Source organism: Thalassophryne amazonica, chromosome 1, assembly GCF_902500255.1.
Source record: "Thalassophryne amazonica chromosome 1, fThaAma1.1, whole genome shotgun sequence".
Lineage (NCBI taxonomy): Eukaryota > Metazoa > Chordata > Actinopteri > Batrachoidiformes > Batrachoididae > Thalassophryne > Thalassophryne amazonica.
Window position 1 is genome coordinate 148,601,531 of NC_047103.1, and position 21,468 is coordinate 148,622,998.

A 21,468-nucleotide genomic window follows, 5' to 3' on the forward strand; every position below is an offset into this window, starting at 1 on the left:
AGCTAGGTAGGGAGGTGCCAGTCCATGAATAATTTTATAGGTTAGTAGCAGAACCTTAAAATCTGATCTCACTGGGACAGGAAGCCAGTGAAGGTATGCCAAAATGGGTGTAATGTGGTTGAACGTTCTGCTACGTGTCAAAAGTCTGGCTGCAGCAATTTGAACCAATTGGAGACCCCTAATGCTAGACTGCGGTAAACCAGAAAATAGAACATTGCAGTAGTCCAATCTAGAAGAGATAAATGCATGGATCAGGGTCTCAGCAACAGCCATAGACAGGATGGGATGAATCTTCGCTATATTTCGCAGATGGAAGAAAGTAGTCCTAGTAATATTTCTAATGTGGAGGCCAAAGGACAATGAAGGATCAAAAATTACCCCAAGGTTCCTCACTTTGTCAGTGTAATGTATGACACACGAGCCGAGGCTGAGCGTTAACTGGTCAAATTGATGCCGATGTCTCACTGAATCAAGAACCATCATTTCAGTCTTATCAGAGTTTAAAAGTAGGAAGTTTCTAGACATCCAACTTCTCACTGCTGCAAGGCAATCTTCTAAGGATTTTATGTGAACGAGATTACCAGCAGTTATCGGCATGTATAACTGAGTATCATCTGCATAGCAGTGAAAGGTAATCCCAAAACGTCGCAATATGTGCCCAAGGGGTGCTATATAAAGGGAGAAAAGCAGGGGGCCTAAGACAGACCCCTGTGGAACCCAAAATTTCATGTCACTAAAGTTAGAGGTAGTGTTACTGTACAAAACACAGTGAGAACGACTGGTCAAGTATGACGTCAGCCATGCAAGGGCACTCCCAGTAATCCCAAAATGATTTTACAGCCTATCAAGTAGAATATGATGATCCACTGTATCAAATGCAGCACTGAGATCTAACAGCAACAGAACCGTAGTGGTGTCCGAATCCATTGTAAGCAGAAGATCATTCACCACTTTAGTGAGAGAGAGGGCGTAGTGGCACCCACCTCAATAGCAGGGTGTAGTGGCTGAGGCATGCCAGGATATGTTTAACCTGATGTCTTCTATTTTCTTCCCAAAGTAATCCAGGAAATCTTGTGCTGTAAAAGGAGAGCGAACTACAGGTGGTTGTCCATGCATAAGTAAATAAAAAACACCTAAAATGTGGTGCACAAGCTGTAACTTATTGTAGGCTTTCTGCAATCAACATAGGCTTACAGCACACCTAATATTTGTTTGAACGGTCACTGGCCTGTATCACCTTGACCACACGCTTATGGAAGCCATCAACAAGCTTCTGGCAGAGTCCTGGTTGGATATTTACCACTCTTTCTGCCAGAATTAGTGGAGCTCAATTTCATTTGTGTGTTTCCAGACACGAACCAGACATTTTCCATGCGGTTGAGGTCATGACTATGGGAAGGCCACTCCTAAAGTGTCATGTTAACCTCCTCCATCCATAACACAACCAGCTTTGATGTGTATTTGATGTCACTGTCCTGTTGTAGCACCCAACTTTGTCCAAGTTTCAACCATCCACATGATAGTTTAAGGTTGTGCTGAAGACTTCTTCGGTAGTCTTCCTTCTTCATTATTCCATCAGTTTTATGCAACACATCAGTTCCACTAACCCCAGAGCTTGACACTACCATCACCATGCCTAACAGTTTGGGATTGAATGACTCACTTTTACTCCACCAAACATGAGCTTGGACCTTCTACCAAATAGCTCAACCTTTGTCTTTTCTGAGATACATAAAACTTTCATCCAGAAGTTTGTTTTGTTTTCCCCCTTTGTGAATGTGGTCAACTGCAAACTTTAGTTGAGCTACCTGTGAATTAGTTGAGTCATGTTTCACCCTGTGGTTGTTCTCTTGTTAGGTAAATAGAGCTCAGTAATAAACATGTGACAGGCCTGGTGTTCAGGAACAGACAAGCTTTGTGTCATGATCTGCCACGTATCTGGGTTTTCATCTTAGTTTTGTCTCTTGTCTGTGTCTATGTCCCAGTCTTCAATCGTATGTCTTTGATCTTCACTTTATGATTACTTTAGTCACTGGCTTTTGTTTTGTTTGTTTTTTTCCATTTTTATGACTGTAGTCATTGCTTGTAATTTCTGTTTGTTATGCTTTTGCCACATGTTAGTTCCATTCTAGTTTTAGCTCCAGCCTTTAATTTTCTTGTTGATCATGTTTCAGTTCTCACCATTGTTTTTCTGGTTTTGTTTCTTTGTTCCTTCCATGTGTAGGTTTTTTGCATTATGTTTGGGACTCACCTTTCAGTTTATTTCTGCCTGCTTAGTGTTCACTTTACTGCACTCTCTTGCACTTGCTCACCTCATCTTTGTTGTTTTCTTCCACCCCCACTTCCAGAACTTTCTCACACACCTGTGTCTCGTTTCCTTAATTGCGTCTTGTGTTATTTAAGCCTTGCATGTTTCTGTGTTCTTTGCCAGTTCTCGTTCCAGCCTTTTTCCTTGCTCTTGTTTGTACATGATCATCTGTTCAACCGTTATTGACCTTGCTTGTTTTTTGACTCTGACTTTCCCTCAGCTCTGATAACTTTGTTACTCGCTACCTCTGAACCCTGTTTGTTTTTGACCACGCCTCGGCTTCACATTTGCCAATTACCATTGCCACGCTGACTGATTACCTGTGTATTGAATCTGTGCCTGTTTTTTTCAAGATAAAGCCTTTTTATTACTCCACCTCCTGAGTCTGTGTCCAGCATTCTGTTCATCCCACACCATGAATCTTGACACTTTGTGAATTTTAACCACAGCTGTATGTAATTTTTGGTCATTTAGCCAGCATCAACTAACTGTGCATAACCTCCACTAACCATCCAGCAGGCACCAGGCACGTCTGTAGGTTATTATAGTACATAGGCAAAACAAAGTTCAGTCTTCTCCATCAAAGTTTGCAAATTGCAGCAGTGTTTGTCCTTATTATGCTCTTTTGATTTGTTACAAGATAAAAGCATTTGTTCTTTTGAAGTTACTGTTTACACAAGCTGGCTGAGAAGAACTAACCTGCTCACCCACTCACTCACCCACTCATTTAAGTTTTTGCTGTCCAAGCCAGAAGCTGTGACCAGTGCAATGGAAAAAGTGTGACTGCTGGTGCATGTTAGTTTATTATGCACAGACTTTGAACACAATTAACATGAAATTCCAACACTGAACTGTTAAACAGTTTTGCACAACATGGCCCCTTTAATCCTGTTAAGATATTTAATCAAAGTCACACTGAGCTGAAAATATTCAGCTTATATTCACCTATGACAGAATTAAAGATGCTGCCTCCTTAAAAAAAATGAGTGTGACTACAATCAGAAATGTTTTTGATCTAAAATCATAAGCATTTTTGGTTAATTTATTTGGAATAATGGTTTTTTGTTGTTGTTGTTTTTTGCAGAGTGGGGCTGCAGCTGCAAACTTGCATGAATAAAACCAGAGCATCCCAGGTTTTCCTTCTGCTGTCAGAGATTTTTTTTTTCTTGCACATAATCAGCAAAAACGACCGACTGTACAAGAATGTTGCTTGTGCATAATGCAAAGAAGGAATTGACCTTGAGTTTCCTCCTTTAGTTTGTAAATTTGTAGAAAAGCTCCGCTGTGCACAGTGCACATGCCTCTGTTATGCACAGTGCATGTGTCTCTGCAGCTTGTTTGTGAGATTTGCTGTGGTCACACTGAGCAAAAAACAATTTTAAAAAAGGCCCATCCTCACATCCTATAATGCCACCGTCACTCACTCTCACTGTCTCACACTCATGAGAGTGCATACACGTGCACACACTCAGGTGTACAACCATCTCTGCTCCCTGTCCTTCGGCTGCACAGCCATGGTTGTCATGACAACAGAGAGGCTCATCTCCACTGGACAGAGAGAGAGAAACGTGGTTCTGCAGAGAAGCAGGCCTGAGTGAGCGTGTGTGATACAGATGTGCAGCAGAACACGCGGGCACGTGTTTGCATTGTAGCTTGTGCGTGCCATGTCTGCACCTCTCTCTGACTTCATTTCCTCACGTGCAGTGATCATTTTTCCTTCATTCACTTATACTGCTTTATTATTCTACAACTATTCCCTGACTCCCTAAATCCATCTGTCTTTCTCTCTTTTGTGTCCCTCATCCCTCAGAATTTGACCCTCTTTGCTCCTTGTCTCTGACACACCCTTTTCATACCCCCCCCCCCCCCCCATTCCTAAAACCTTCCAGTCATCCCTTATTCCGCTGTCGTCATCCTCTCTGGATTCTCCCTCATTCATCCTGAACTCGTCTCTCTTTCCACCTGTCACGTTGTCTCTGTCACAGGCTTGTCTTGACACTTCAGAGCACATTTCGTTGATTTATGTGGATTTTTTGCAAACCCTTAAAGGAGTCATTCTGTGTAAAGCGAGCTTTAAAACAGATATATTTGGGGTTGGGGATATGGATGAATGGTTAGAATGTTACAGGTTCAAGCCTCATTTGGACCAGGTAGAGGAGATGGACCTCTGTGTCCATACAAACCCTGGGTGGACCTCTCATGGGGTGTCAGATTAAGGTGTGCATGTAGAAAAACCCCTGTAAGATTAATTTTCTGTGACATATGTTACGAAACACCATATCTGAGCTCCCGTTGACTCTGGGAGAGGGTCACTGACCATGCACTTTAACACAGTCTGTGGAAGGGAGCCTGACTCTCCCCCACCTAACCCCCTCCCCCAAAATCTCAGAGACCTACACCACCATGGGAGCTGAACACAATAGACTGGTGACGAGTGTGATTTTCGATTGTGACCACCAGACTTGCACTATGGTACTTGATAATTATAACTGTGGGCATGAAGACATAAGGACAACTGGAATCAGACATCTGACCCCAATGACCTTGACTCCAGTGATTGACCACTGGTAAATTTGTCCTCGCATAGGGCATTCCAGAACCCAACACCATATATTTGTCAAATTTTGGGCAAATCAGAATGAAAACTTAAAAATTTGACGTTTGAGGCTAATGACCTTGACCCCAATGAATGACCTTTAGTGAATCTGACCTAGCTTTGGCATTTCTAGAGCCCACCTACATAAGTGTGGTGTGGCATGTTTCATGGGCATCGGAGTGAAAATAAAACTTTCTAACTTTGACTCAAATCTGTTTTTCTTGTTGCTTAATGCTGACAAATTCTGCTGTTTCCGATGTCTGATTCTGTTTGTTTCTCTCTGTTTGAGATGCGACTCCATCCTGAGATGGGTATGGTGTCTGTTTCTGCAACCCTCCTGTCCTGTGCACCGGCAAAATTTCCTGTATATTCATTTTGTAAATTGTTTTGTCAATTGTGTCGGTAGCATGGCCCAAAGCAGAGGGTCACCCCTTTGAGTCTGGTCTGCTTGAGGTTTCTTCCTCAAATCATCAGAGGGAGTTTTTTCTTACCACTGTCACCTGTGTGCTTGCTCTTGGTAAGGTTAGACCTCACTTGTGTGAAGCGCCTTGAGGTAACTTTGTTGTGATTTGGCACTATATAAATTAAAATAAACTGAAAATTAAATTGAAATTGATATCTGTTAAATTTGACCTAACATAGTCAATTCCAGAATGCACTTTTACTTATATGTGGCATGTTTTACCTTTGACCCAATGACCTTGATACCAGTGATTGCACTTTAATTTAACCTTGCCTGGGCACTTTCAGAACCCATATACATATATGTGCCATGTGTGGTGAACACAAGTGTGAAAGCACAAATTTTGATCTTTGAACTCAATGACCTTGACTAATGCCAAAACTAAACCCTTTAAGGGCGGTTCTGGGGTCAACTTTCATCCACATGTCAGTTTTGGTGGGAATCAGCCATCGGACCTGGAGGGAGTCTGGAAACAGGAAAACTTTGCTCAAATTACAGTATGATTACATAACAAATTCTTGGTTGTTCCACAGCCAAAAATAATCTCCTCAAAGTCCGTCATGCTCATGTAATAACTCAGTTGATTACACGTGAGCTCTCAACCAATCAGAGACTGATGTCCAGCTTTAGAAAAGCATGGCTCGGTCACAGCATACTCACAGTCCATAAATATGTTTCATTCCAGAACCTTGAGACCAGGAGAGAGGCAACCCGATGCCCCTGAAGACCTGTAAACTGGATACTGTAAACTGATTTTTGTCCCCACGACGTGCAGCAGGGTCCTGCTGAGGTCCAACACTGTTACATCATCCCTGCTGATCTTATTTTTCATTGTGAAATGAAGAAGAAGCCACATCAGGCTGGTGCTTATGACTCCCCTAGATGTGACACGACGAGTCCATCGCAGGTTACTTCCCCAAACAAAGCCAGAGTGTACTACGTGTACTGGGTGTACTGCATGTACTAGGATGATGGTGTATCTTTTTCCAAAGATAAAGAAGCACACACCTGCAATCAAAACCTTATCTTCAGTCATCCAACTCCCGTCCACAACAGCCACGTTGTTCTACCTGTGAGAGAGTTTTTTTTAACCCTTTGGTCTCGTCTATATATTAAGAAACAACTGTGTGTGTGTGTGTGTGTGTGTGTGTGTGTGTGTGTGTGTGTGTGTGTGTGTGTGTGTGTGTGTGTGTGTGTGTGTGTGTGTGTGTGTGTGTGTGTGTGTGTGTGTGTGTGTCCCTCTCCTATCCAAACGCCACCTTGGAATTGAACCAAACTTGGCACACATATATTTTGACATACAGGGAGTGACATAGGTTATTGGGCACTTGTAGTAGTAGTAGTAGTAGTAGTAGTAGTAGTTAAGGGGAGAGACACTTTTGTGCGGTATCATCATCAACAGGTCTGCTAAAAGGTTGGTGTCAAACATTTCTATTCTCTTCTTTTTCCTTTGAACTTTTTACCTCCTCATTTTTGCAATAAGCAGTAGCAATAGTAGTAGTAGCAGTAGTAACAGCAATTTTAGTCACGCCCTAACAGTTCTCAGGAATCCGGGATAGGTGGGAGGTGATAGCTTTGTCGTGAAGATGAAGTTTTCATTTCAGTCTCTGCATCAAACCCGGCCTGGAGTTATGTTCCTGACCTTTTGATCCTGATCACCCAGGCTTGATACTGTTTGCTAATATTTGTTCTTGATCACTCTTCCACCCTCCACCCCACCCCCACAGTTAGTGATCCAGATCAGTCATCTTTGATCCTGATCACTTTAGTTAAATCTTGATGGGAAACCAGTGAACGTCTGATCCTGATCACTGAGACTTGATCGTGTATGCTGATGTTTGATCCTGATCACTCATTTTTGATCCTGATTAATGATGAAAGCAGGGGTGGTGGCCAAGTGGTTAATGCGCTTGGTTTCAGTTCGGAAGGTTCTGGGTTCAAATCCCACCCCTGCCACATTTCTCCATGTAATGTGGAGTTGCGTCAGGAAGGGCATCCGGCGTAAAACCTGTGCCAAATCAACATGCAGATCCACCTTGGATTTGCTGTGGCGACCCCGAATGCAAACAAGAGAGCAGCCGAAGGGACTTACTTTACGGAATTTACGTCCCAATTGCTGATCTTTGAACTTATGACTCTGATCACTGACTTGATCCTGTTGGCTAATGTTTAATCCTGATTTCTCATTTTTGTTCCTAATTAGTGATCTTGATCACTCATGTTTTATCTAGCACTCTTGATTGCTGACCTTTGAACTTTTGATCCTCATTACTGTGCTTTAACTGGGATCACAGACTTGATTCTATATGCTGATGTTTGACCATAATCCTGGTTTGTGATCTTGAGCAGTCTTCTTTGTTACTAATTTTTGGTCATGATCATTCACCTCCATCATGTTCCTGACCTTCGATATTGATCACTGAAATAAGATCTTTGATCATGATCGGCCTCTGATTCAGATCATGATCTTTGATCTTGATTACTTGCCTTTGGTTTGAAGACACATTAGTTAGCCTTGGGGTGGGGGGGTACTTGCCCACGTGACATATCCACAACACTGCCAATGGATGGATGGATGGAAAATCTCAAAATCTCACTTTTTTTCTTTCCCTCTTTTTCTTCAGTAAACCATCAGTGCAGCAGCAGCAGCCCCACTTTAGACACGTGTGCGTGTCCGCGTGCAGCTGTGGATTTGGGAGTGGAGTGTGTCCGGTAGAGGGCGGATGAGAGCGCGCACGCACCTGCAGAGGGTCTGGAGCTGCGGAAAGGAGCAGCGGAGCTGCAGGAGGAGTCCCGGTGCCTGCAGCCGGTGCGCGGGCGGGATGAGGGCGAGGAGCCGGCGGCACTTTTGAGAAAGTATAGTCAGGGGCGTCCGGTGCGCGCGCACACACACAGAAACAAGCTCGTCTTGAAAGAAGCGTGAGAGATGCATTACGTCATAGGCTCCCGTCGCCTCAGATGACCGCGCGCAGGACGGGATGATGCGGGGCTGCCGGACGGGAACGGGACACGATTCCGCTGCTGCTCGCGAGCGCCCGGTGGCGGAGTCTCGGCCGCACGAGGGAGAAGCGGAGCCGCCGTCGCGCGGCCGCCGGCTCTGATGGCTCCTCGCGCCCCGGGCGGGAGACAGACACAGCAGTCGCCGCGGCGTGAACGGGAAAGGGGCAGCGGGGATCTGGGAAGTGACGTGGTGTCCGCGCCCCGCCAGAAAGCACCACGGTGCGGTTGTCGTGCGTTTCGCAGGAGGGCAGGAAGGGGAACATGGCCGCGGAGTCGGACGGCGGCAAAGCGGGGGTCGGCTGCGGCGGCGGCGGGTTCGCGCAGCTGTATGACGTGGACGCGGAGGAGCCGCTGGACTCCGCCGCGATCCACATCTGTCAGTGCTGCCGCTCCTCCGCCTGTTACTGGGGCTGCCGCTCCGCCTGCCTGGGCTCGCTGCTCGGCGGGAAGCAGCCTCCCGCCGGAGTCGGGGTCGGGGTCCGGGAGACGCACTGCCCGCCCCGGGAGCAGCTGTGGCTGGACTGCCTCTGGATCATCCTCGCCCTCCTTGTCTTCTTCTGGGACGTTGGCACGGATCTGTTCCTGGCGGTGGACTACTACAGGAGGCAGAACTACCTCTGGTTTGGCCTCACTCTCTTCTTCGTCCTGGTGCCGTCGGTGCTGGTCCAGATTCTGAGTTTCCGCTGGTTCGTGCAGGACTACACCGGCGGGGGGCTCGGGGAGGTGGAGGGGCTGACCAAGCGGGGCGCCGTGGTTCTGGGGTGCCTGTATCCCGGCAGGGACCGCCTGCAGCTGGCCACCATTTGGCTGTGGCAGGTCACCATCCACATCCTCCAACTGGGACAAGTGTGGAGGTATCACACTCTTCTTCATTTCTCTTTTGGCTTTTTCAGAGTGGGGGGTTGTTTCACACCGACAGGCACGAGAGAACACCTCTGTGACCTCTAATGGATTTTCTCTTTTTAAGGTCCCTGTATCTGAATCATCCGTTCATCATCATTGTAATATTTGCAGAGGAGCTGTTCGTGGTGCTGAAGTAACTCCACTCAAAACTCCAGCACAGTTGGAAAAAGTGAAGTGCTTGTTGTCCCTGAGCATCAGATTTAGCAGTACAGCCTTTTAACCCATAACTCAAGAGAATGTTGTAGTTTTGGTGACTGACATGCTGTCTGTGATTCTGAATTTAGAGCATCAGGTTTGTGCATTTATACATGGCTGAGTTTGCAAGTGAAGCCTTGATGCACGGATTAAGTTCAGTAGTAGTCAGTGTGATCAGAATACTTTAACATGCAGATGAGTGTATTTCGATCAAGCTACTGCTGTTTACATTACACTCTGTTGGCTCTACTGTAATATTTGGGACCAAGATTTGGAATCCGCGCATTCATCATAAAATTCCCCTTTCTAGTACCAGTCTGACTGTAACAAATGTCCATTTTAATTTACAGTACTATACTGACAGTTCGATTTGCCAGCAGGGTACTGTTATTCTGCAGTGTGCCTACTGTAACAAGTAGTACAACTGTTTATTACTGTGAAAGGATGATAGTAATGTACCACTGTTAAGTTACAGTAAGCAGCTGTGGCTGCCAGACTAATTCTGCAAAAAGAAAAAAAAAGTAGAACAGGTCAGTGAAGTGTCATTGAGTTTCTTCCCTTTTTCTCAGGGTCACAATAGGAGTTTTGGTTTTGGATCCAGATGTTGATTTGGCTTTTTGAATGCAACTCCAGCTGTACAAGGAGAATGGGGCATGCACACCCTTGAACCAGTGACATTCTGTGAACATGCCCCATCTCCTTGTACAGCCATCAAAGCCAAATCAACATCTGGATCCAAAACCGAACTTCCTGTGGTGATTAACCCAAGTAAGATGGAAGAAGCCCAATTAAATCTCATTGAAATGTTTTGCTTTTTTTTTTTTTTTTTAGCCTGGCAACCACAGCTGCTTACTGTAATTTAGCAGCGGGACAGTACTGTAATCTTTTTATAGTAATAAACTGCTGTATGTTACAGTGGGCATGTTGCAGACAGTACAGTCACTGCCAACTCTAGCTGCCAGTAAGTTACTGTAAGAAAATGCATGTGAGCCCTTGAGCCATTTTATTTTTTTTATTTTTGAATTGACATAAAATTAAAAAGAAAATAATCAAGCTTCTGTACAAAAAAAAATCTAAAATAATGCCCTTTAAACTCACACTGAAAACTAATCTCTTCAACATGACATAAATTAAATAAAAATATAAAAATCAAAATGATGGGTTGCATAAAGAATTGCACCTTTTAGTGTAACACAAGCAAATCATCCCTTTTACAGCCAGTTGTCTTGAGACAAGTCGGGATGGACACATGAACATTTCTAATTCACTGAATATGTCTTAGACTTCATTTACATAAATTATTAAATACAAACAGTGTGGTACTCTGTCGTTAATCTGTCTGGAGGACATGGTCCTCACAAACTGAGTAACCCTGCAAGAAGGAGACTAGTGAGGGAAGCCACCAAGACACACAGACAAACCTGAAGACGGTTTAGGCTTTTGTGACTGTGATTGGAGAAACTGTGCATAGTGCAGGTTTTGCATTTTGCATGTCTCATTCTGCAGCTTCATGATGTTGTGGTGTGAAGGAGGTTTTTCTGAAGGACATGATAGTTCACGTGCAGTTTGCCAGAAGGCACACGGGAGATGCAAGTCTAGATTTGATCGGTTTTGTTGTTTGGGTTTTGTTTTATTACGTCTGATGACATTTTTTTAATATCATCAAATATTTAAAGTAATTTTGAAGTTTGTTTCAAAATTGACAAATCAAAGGAATTTTTAAAATTTATTTTTAGCGATGTTTCTTGGCTTACCTGCAGTGCTTTCGGGGCCCACTGGTGGGTCACGGCCCAGAATTTGGGAATCACTGCTTTGCTATTTTCACAATATGGAGGTTATGGATTCCAAAGTAATGTATTTGTTAACTGAAAGAAAATATTGTCTTTGAGGAACAAAATCAGGAACACAAATGGATAATGTTGGTACTTATTACCCAAGGCCAAAATATGGCCATCGGGTATTGCATAGACTTTGCGTCTGTATGTCCGTCTGCCTGTGCTCAGCATAACTCCAGTCCTATTACTGCCAGGTTCTTCAAATTCACAGGGACCATTCTTGGGACAGAGACCTAGGACAAGTTCAAAGACAGCTAACCTTGACCTATTCTAAGGGGTCAAAAGGTCACATACTTTCTACACACTGTTTCATTGATTACATGCTCATAAGGCTGAGGGTATTTTAGCATTGCATTATATTTTTATAAAGGTACTATTAGTTATAATTTGTTATAATTATTGCTGATTATGCATGTAATGATACACTGAACTTAATATTTGACATGATTCACTATTTGGAGTTCACGATAAGATTCTCGCTTGATTTTTTTTTTTTTTTTTTTACAGAATGAACTGCAGACAAATTATGACTAAAAAATCCCTATATTTCTATAAACTAAAAAGTATCCTCTTAAAAGTACAAATAAAATTTATATTTTATGTTGAATAACAAAAATTAAAATTGGATTTTTAAAACAAATCCCACATCAAAATAAGTAAATAAAAATATGCTGCTACACCATTGATTTAAGAAATAAAAATAAATATATGCCATTACAAATACTTCATTTTTAAATTCTGGTGCTAAGAATAAATAAGTCAAAACCAAATTTGTTTCAAAATCAACATGTTTTACACTACATTACTTTATTCTTAAATATGACAAACAGTAAGTCAAAGACTCAAAATATCCACTATGACCAACTTTATGCTACTTTGAAAATATAATGTTCATAGCCTTAAAAGCTTTTTAACACAATGAATAATATCTATAAAATATTAAATGAATATAAATACTATAAATTAATATATAAATTTTTACTTTTCTGAATTCCCATTGGTTCAAAAGCATTACGTGATAAAAAGCCAAAGTCTGATTGGCTGTTGGAAGCCCAGCTCCGGTTGGAAGAAAAATGCAGAGTTTTTTTCACTTTACACATTTGGAATACATCTTGAAGTTTCAAGTTAGCAATACTCCATTTATCATCTGCGTCACACATCCGCACACATATACTTTTCATGAAAGTGAAGTGTTAAACCCGCAGGCCAGGATCATCTCTGGGCAACCTTAATGAAGTGAGTCTTCGACCATCTACTGTCCAACCTATAAAACTAACTTCACTTCAGGCTCATGTGTGTGTGTGAAATAGAGAAAAATGTGAAAGAATCATGTTTTTCATCTCAGCCAGTTTGAATCTTTACATATTTATATAATTTTTATCCAATTCGCGATGACTCATTACATCATTATTGTCAGTGCACATTCAGGAAAAAGTAGCGATTAATATGTGCACGTAATTCAATTCAGCATATAATTTATTACTAGCGCATTGCCCATGGGGATCCAGGGGCTCTAGATTGGGTAGTTTGTAAAAATAGGTAGCTGACATTTTTCAAGGGTGGTAATAAATGAAGCAAAGTTTCTGTAATGAGTTGGAATGACGTGTGAGTCCAGAATGTTTTTAGAACCTTAGACTTCAACAATTTTTAGAAGAGGAACTCAACCCTCTTAGTTCCTGTTAATTACATAATTTTTTTAATGTTAATTTACTGTCTTAATGGATTTATAAATTATTTATGCTGTTATCATATACACACTATTATTATTATTAGTAGTAGTAGTATTACTTCAGTTTTATCATTGGATTTTTAAATGAAGCACAATGGAAATAAGTGTTTTCACTTTCTTGTCTTGTATTTTTAATGTATTTACAATTATATTATGTACTTACACTGAACTTACTAAATAAAATCACACACGCACTCACGCTTTTAATATGTAGATGATTTACCACCCCTGCTGGAATGGCGTTTGAGGCAGAATGTAATTATTAACGTCCATTGTTCTGTGTTCTTAGCTAATATCCATAGTTTCTACAAAACTATTAGTCCTATCAACAGCAAATGTCAGCTCTCCCCGGTTTCTCTGTGATCAAAGGCATAAACATGCAGACACACAGAAGCCACTTGGCTATTATAATATAGATTACTGCTCATGATTCATTTAACGTCCATTATTTTGGACATCTGCATGAACAAAATTTGATTTCAAGCTTTGAACCTGTGAAATGCAGTGGAAAAAAGTCCACTGGATTTATATGAGTGCCAATAACTTCATTTTCTTGTGTTTCTCAATTGGAAACACAAGAAAATGATGTTATTTGGACCTATTCTCATCACCTGCAACTGATGCAGATATTTAAATCATGTTTCTGTTTTTCAGTACAGATACACATTTGCTATTTGTTCCACCTACAGCAGATTTGCATAATCAAATGTGTTTGGCCAATCAAGAGCCAGCAGATACAAGATGTTATTAATTACATTAGTAGATTGGGGAGTACTGTTATTTTGGAAACAGTGAATGTAATTTTTTTAGTACTGGTGTGCAGTGCTGGAGTGCCCATGAGCACCACCGCTCTAAAATGATGGTATTTGCTGATTTGGATGCTGTCCATAGTGCTGAAATATTTATCCAGTGTCCCAGGCAGGGAACTTCAATTTAGTTGTACTACTGTGAAGTCCGTGGTTGCAGGCAAGTGTGTGTGTGTGTGCAAATTAGCACGCTCATGCATGTGCGTGTGCACATGCATGTCATTGTGTGTGATAAGGGGAAAAACGGTGTCACGGCTCTTCCTCTGAATGTCAGCATGCATGGAGAGTTCAAAGTGAAAAAGCATCTGTGCTCCTGGCAATACAGCTCTGTCTCTCTCTCTCTCTCTCTCTCTCTCTCTCTCTCTCTCTCTGCATGTATGTGAGCTGCATGTGTGAGATATTGTCAGGTGAGATGAAGTGATAATCATCTTGCTAAAAGCTTTGGCAGCAAAAGTGTAACAGTCAGTGCACACACACACACACACACACACGTGTCTTTTTGCCCTCACATGTCCACAGACTTGTTTGTGGACAATTTGATGAACTGACTTTGCATTAATTATTTTGGAATTTCTGTTCTCTTGTGTTAACCTCATTCAAAAAGGTGATTATTATGCCTGAACATGAATCATTAATTTTTTTAAACCATCTTTTTGTCCCTAAATGGGAGTCCTAAATTATTACCTCTGCCAAGGAGGTTATGTTCTCGGTCGCGTTTGTTTGTTTGTCTGTCTGTCTGTTTGTCAGCCGGATAACTCAAAAAGTTTTGAACATATTTTGATTAAATTTTGTGAAGTGGTTGGAAATGACAAGAGGAACAAGTGATTAAATTTTAGTGGTGATCCGGATCATGGTCCGGATCCAGGAATTTTTTTAAAGGATTCTTCACCATTGCGGGATAGAGGGAATTTTGACATTCTAGTTTCTAACTCCAAAAAAACAAGGCAGAAAGGCTTGAAAAAAAATTAGGGTGTAACATAGTCAAATGTTCTATCAGACAACAAAGTTTGGTGATGATCGGATCCGGATTCCGGATCTGGTGATCCAGAATATGCAAAAATATAGGGAAAATAGAAAATGTGTCAGTGTGAGGTGACAAATGAAGCTAGAGATGCACAACTAACACCAAATTGTAGCTGAATCTGTACTGATTCAGTAAGGTGTCATCAGATTTGATGTAGCTTCAAATGTTATGGAGCTAGATCCAGAAGAAAACCGCCATTACCGAAAAATCGTTTTTATACAGTAACTTTTCAACTAATAAAGACATAAAAGTGATTCCAAGTTCTAGTAGTATGTTTTCATGGTCAAGGATGTCAAATATAAAGGAAAGAAAAGTGTATGTATCATAGTTTTGGTTGTAACACTGAATTGTTGAATAGATCACTGTGCCAAGGAGGGAATCTCTTTAGGGTCAGTGACCCTATGGCCTTGTTCAGAGAAGTGTTTCATAAATGTTAAAAAATTCATATATTTGCAGTTTAGTTGAATAATAAATTGAATTTGGTCTCTTATTTGTTTTTTTCTATAAGCACATGCAATATCAGTATCAGTGCTCAGATGACAGTAGCTTCTGGGAAAGGTGCAAGTTTGCAATAAACTGTGATGCCAAGCGCTAAGGATACATGCTATCCAGTCACAGCAGATGAAACTTTTTTTTACTACTGAGCAAACATCATTGTTAGACTTTTTCAGAAATACAAACAGTGTGGTACTTTATAGTAAATCTGTATCAGATAGGCAGTTCTCAAAAACTAAATGTCCATGCTGGAAGGAGACAAGTGAGGGAAGCCACTAAGACACAACTCTGGAAGAACGTTTGGCTTCTGTGAGTGGAAAAACTGGGAATAGTGCAACATTTTTAATTTCATCTTCATTACCTCCGCCAAGGAGGTTATGTTTTTGGTCGCGTTTGTTTGTTTGTCTTTCTGTTTTTCAGCAGGATAACTCAAAACGTTTTGAACGGATTTTGATGAAATTTTGTGGAGTGGTTGGAAATGACAAGAGGAACAAGTGATTAGATTTTAGTGGTGATCCGGATCATGATCCGGATCCAGGAATTTTTTTAATGATTCTTCACCATTGCGGGATAGGGGGAATTTTGACATTCTAGTTTCTAACTCCACAAAAACAAGGCAGAAAGGCTTGGAAAAAATTAGGGTGTAACATAGTCAAATGTTCTATCAAACAACAAAGTTTGGTGATGATCGGATCCGAATTCCGGATCTGGTGATCCAGAATATGCAAAAATATAGGGAAAATGGAAAATGTGTCAGTGTGAGGTGACAAATGAAGCTACAGATGCACAACTAACACCAAATTGTAGCTGAATCTGTACTTATTCAGTAAGGTGTCATCAGATTTGATGTAGCTTCAAATGTTATGGAGCTAGATCCAGAAGAAAACCACCATTACCGAAAAATCGTTTTTATACAGTAACTTTTGAACTAATAAAGACATAAAAGTGATTCCAAGTTCTAGTGGTATGTTTTCATGGTCAAGGATGTCAAATATAAAGGAAAGAAAAGTGTATGTATCATAGTTTTGGTTGTAACACTGAATTGTTGAATAGATCACTGTGCCAAGGAGGGAATCTCTTTAGGGACATTGACCCTATGGCCTTGTTCAGAGAAGTGTTTCATAAATGTTAAAAAATTCATATATTTGCAGTTTAGTTGAATAATAAATTGAATTTTGTCTCTTATTTGTTTTTGTCTATAAGCACGTGCAATATCAGTATCAGTGCTCAGATGACAGTAGCTTCTGGGAAAGGTGCAAGTTGCAATAAACTGTGATGCCAAGTGCTAAGGATACATGCTATCCAGTCACAGCAGATGAAACTTTTTTACTACTGAGCAAACATCATTGTTAGACTTTTTTAGGTTCAATGATTCCACGGCGTGTAGATGTTATGGCGTCAGTGACCCCATGGCCTTGGCGGAGGTTTGCACTCTCTGAGTGCTTCTAGTTCTCAGTGTAAATGAAATGTCTTTGGGATTTTAACAGTTGAACTCACAAAACAGGACATTTAAAGTCATCTCCACCTGTGCCTGAATTGGCAGCAGGTGGAGTCTTCAGCCTCGTTCACTCTCTCCTTCCCTCTCAGTCCTTTAGGAGGAGCCTTCTTTATGGTGTCCACTTGCCTCTGGGTGTGGTGCACAGAGAGGAGCATGTGCACGTGTGCACACGTTTTACATCCTGCACTGCTTTATTGCTTTGGTCTTTGTACAGTTGCAGACATAAGTTTATTTACGCTTTGTCTAAAACAACTGTACTCAACTGCACAGTCTCCATTTTACCACAAAATACATGTCTGGGTTTGTAACTGTCCTGGCTCAAGATTAAGATCTGGGCTTTCAGCAGCCAGGTTTCCATTACCCTTTCAAATAGCCTAATTTGAAATTGCGAATTGAAAACACGCTTATGCTTGAATTTTGATAAAAGTTTTAATGCTCACATGAGGTTGTTTTTCAGGCGACATATGAAGTCATATTTCACAAAACTGCAGTGGAAACTCTTTTTACACAACCACAGGTTATGTGATGAACAAAATAGTGGTCAACCGATATGGTTTTTCTTTTTCTTTTTTTTTTTTTGGTGGTGGTGGTGGGGGGGGGGTGATACGATATGATAGTAAGGAGTCACAAATTTGCACTACTGATATATCTGACGATATATACATAAAAAACATATCGTTATCAAGGCCTAATAACAAAAAGTAATTGAGGCTTCATGTTTTATAGTTTAAACATGTTCTTTATTATAAATGCATAACCAAGAACCAGCGTACCGCTCTGTCGTTCCACTGCCTCTACTTACAGTAGTGTTCAGAATAATAGTAGTGCTATGTGACTAAAAAGATTAATCCAGGTTTTGAGTATATTTCTTATTGTTACATTGGAAACAAGGTACCAGTAGATTCAGTAGGTTCTCACAAATCCGACAAGACCAAGCATTCATGATTTGAATGTTTGGGGGAGGTGATGGTCTAGTGGTTAAGGTGTTGGGCTTGAGTCCAGAAGATCATGGGTTCAAATCTCCGCCTGACTGGAAAATCACTAAGGGCCCTTGCCCAAGGGCCCTTAGTGATTTTCCAGTGATTGCTGTATTGCCCTATTGCTCCCGGTGTGTAGTGAGCGCCTTATATGGCAGCACCCTGACATCGGGGTGAATGTGAGGCATGATTGTAAAGCGCTTTGAGCGTCTGATGCAGATGGAAAAGCGCTATATAAATGCAGTCCATTTACCATTCATGATATGCACATGCTTAGGCGTTGAAATTGGGCTATTAGTAAAAAAAAAGTAGAAAAGGGGGTGTTCACAATAATAGTAGTGTGGCATTCAGTCAGTGAGTTCGCCAATTTTGTGGAACAAACAGGTGTGAATCAGGTGTCCCGTATTTAAGGATGAAGCCAGCACCTGCTGAATATGCTTTTCTCTTTGAAAGCCTGAGGAAAATGGGACATTCAAGACATTGACCAGAAGAACAGCGTAGTTTGATTAAAAAGTTGATTGGAGAGGGGAAAACTTATACGCAGGTGCAAAAAATTATAGGCTGTTCATCTACAATGATCTCCAATGCTTTAAAATGGACAAAAAAACAGAGACGTGTGGAAGAAAACGGAAAACAACCATCAAAATGGATAGAAGAATAACCAGAATGGCAAAGACTCACCCATTGATCAGCTCCAGGATGATCAAAGACAGTCTGGAGTTACCTGTAAGTGCTGTGACAGTTAGAAAATACCTGTGTGAAGCTAATTTATTTGCAAGAATCCCCCGCAGGGTCCCTCTGTTAAATAAAAGACATGTGCAGAAGAGGTTACAATTTGCCAAAGAACACATCAACTGGCCTAAAGAGAAATGGAGGAATATTTTGTGGATTGATGAGAGTAAAATTGTTCTTTTTGGGTCCAAGGGCCGCAGACAGTTTGTGAGACGACCCCCAAACTCTGAATTCAAGCCACAGTTCAGTGAAGACAGTGAAGCATGGTGGTGCAAGCATCATGGTATGGGCATGTTTCTCCTACTATGGTGTTGGGCCTATATATCGCATACCAGGTATCATGGATCAGTTTGGATATGTCAAAATACTTGAAGAGGTCATGTTGCCTTATGCTGAAGAGGACATGCCCTTGAAATGGGTGTATCAACAAGATAATGACCCCAAGCACACTAGTAAATCAGCAAAATCTTGGTTCCAAACCAACAAAATTAATGCCTCGCAGATGTGAAGAAATCATGAGAAACTGTGGTTATACGAGGTCTGTTAGAAAAGTATCCGACCTTTTTATTTTTTGCAAAAACCTGATGGATTTGAATCACGTGTGCTTGCATGAGCCAATCTTGAACCTTCGTGCGCATGCGTGAATTTTTTTACGCCTGTCGATTGCGTCATTTGCTGGTAAGCAGCCTTTGTGTGAGGATGGGTGGAGTCTCTCGTCAGATTTTCTTTGCAAGGAAAATGGCGGAACGACTGGAGCAGTGCGACTGCATCAAATTTTGCCAGAAACTGGGCGACAGCCAGGTGGAAACCATTCGGATTATTCAGACGGCTTTCGGTGACGATCCTATGGGCATCACACAGATTAAGGAGTGGTACAACCGGTTTAAAGACGTCCGCACAACGGTGGAGAGCGAGCCACGCTCTGGGCGGCCATCAACATGCCGAAATGACCAGATCATTTCCAAAGTGAACGCTGTGGTGATGCGGGACCGTCGTGTGACTATCCGAGAAATTGCGGAAGAGGTGGACATCAGCACTTTTTCAGCACATTCCACTGTGACAGAAGATTTGGCCATGAAAAGAGTTGCAGCGAAATTCATGCCAAAGGCTTCGGCACGAAGCTGCCGATGGAGCAAAAGCACCTCCGTGTTGAAGCCTCACAGGACATGCTGGACTCCGAAAAATGATGCCCACCTCTTCCACCATTTCTCAGATAGTCACACGACTGAAAAGCCACCAAAAGCCGTCTGAATCTTCCTCACACAAATGACGCAATCGACATGCGTGAAAAAATTCACGCATGCGCACGAAGGTTCAAGGTTTGCTCATGCAAGCACACGTGATTCAAATCCATCAGGTTTTTGTAAAAAAATAAAAAGGTCGGATACTTTTCTAACAGACCTCGTACAACTAAATACTAGTTTAGTGATTCACAGGATTGCTAAAAAAGCAGTTTTAACATAATAGTTTTGAGTTTGTAGCGTCAACAGCAGATGCTACTATTATTGTGAACACCCCCTTTTCTACTTTTTTTACTACTAGCCCAATTTCATAGCCTTAAGAGTGTGCAGATCATGAATGCTTGGTCTTGTTGGATTTCTGAGAATCTACTGAATCTACTGGTACCTTGTTTCCCATGTAACAATAAGAAATATACTCAAAACCTGGATTAATCTTTTTAGTCACATAGCACTACATTTTATTCTGAACACTACTGTAGATTTGCAGTCACCAAGTTGCATCGCTCAGCAACTGCGTAAAATCGACTTCTCATCCGTTTTGGCCCCACCTAGGTGGCTGCATAGATGTTGGTGAAAGGCTCATATCGGCCGTTATTAGCGGCCAAACGATATATCATTCGTTCTACTGCACAGAAAGTCACATAACATTCTAAAATACATGGCAAAGTATGTGTGAACGGAGGAACAGACTGAGATCTTAAATCTCATGAGAAGCAAGGTTACAGCAGTAGATTCAGAACAAAATAATGCCCATATTTAGCTGGACTTGCACATCATTCTCTATTACTATTGGAATGGTAGTTATTGTGAGAAGACAAAACCCAGCAGTTGCATAACATCACTCAGTGAAAACAATCATTTCAAAAGTGTGCTTTGTCAACATTCTGAAAATATTGCTTAAAGTTTGTGCAAATCCATAATGGAAACCCACTGATTAGCTGCCTGGACTCAGACGGTGCTACGTGTCTGCATGTATGGTTGGGAGACTTAGATGCGACTTATGGTGTCTATTTTACTGGGCCTGTTTAGAGGATTTTGTGTGAAATAAATGGTTACTTAGGGAGACTCGGATGAGGAGTACAACCTGCAGCATCAGCTAAGACATTTTGGCTGTGTGGAGCATTTTTTTCTGGGCATGATCCAGCAGGCAGGTACCTCAGTCTTGAGGAATCCAGCAACTGGAAGAAAGCAACGGGACGCCTATGTTTCACTTGGCTGTGGCAGGCTGCTTATGAGGCGTGGGGATCAGTTGCCTGGCTGGGTGGTTGCCATCCAGCACCCAAGGTGCATTGTGTTGGATGTGGCAATGCACAGCATCATGACATTGTCTGCTCCCAGACCGGATCTAAGACAGTACATCTAATACACACGTGTTAAGATGACATCATCTCCACATAGAATCGTGTGTGCATGGCACTGTCCATCAACAGACCACCTGCGCACACTGTTGTTGTTAGCGCATAAATCGCAACACTGTCAGTTCATAGTAGAGAAGCTTGAATCTTTGACTGGACTGGGTTGCTTGACGCAAGGACGTTTCGCTTCAAATCACAGAAGCTTCCTCAGCTAAAATTGTTGCGCTGGTAGTCTGACTTCTGTCTTGACTCTTGCAGAGAAGAATAAACCCAGCCTTAACCGGGAAGGGGGTCTGAGACATGCTTTGTCC

General features: G+C 41.7%; 1 protein-coding gene across 2 annotated transcripts in view; it reads left to right on the plus strand.

Moving 5' to 3' along the window:
* Positions 1-8,116: 8,116 nt before the first annotated feature.
* Positions 8,117-21,468, plus strand: part of LOC117515215 (XK-related protein 6-like) — a 39,915-nt gene continuing 26,563 nt past the window's right edge. Inside the window, exons 1-2 of one of the 2 annotated variants that reach the window (XM_034175695.1) lie at positions 8,117-8,433; positions 8,527-9,221. In XM_034175695.1, the coding sequence (XP_034031586.1) occupies positions 8,629-9,221 (593 nt within the window). In that variant the 5' untranslated portion in view covers positions 8,117-8,433; positions 8,527-8,628. Of the gene's footprint in view, positions 8,434-8,526; positions 9,222-21,468 lie in introns of those variants that run through there. The other variant, XM_034175702.1, reaches the window with a different exon arrangement.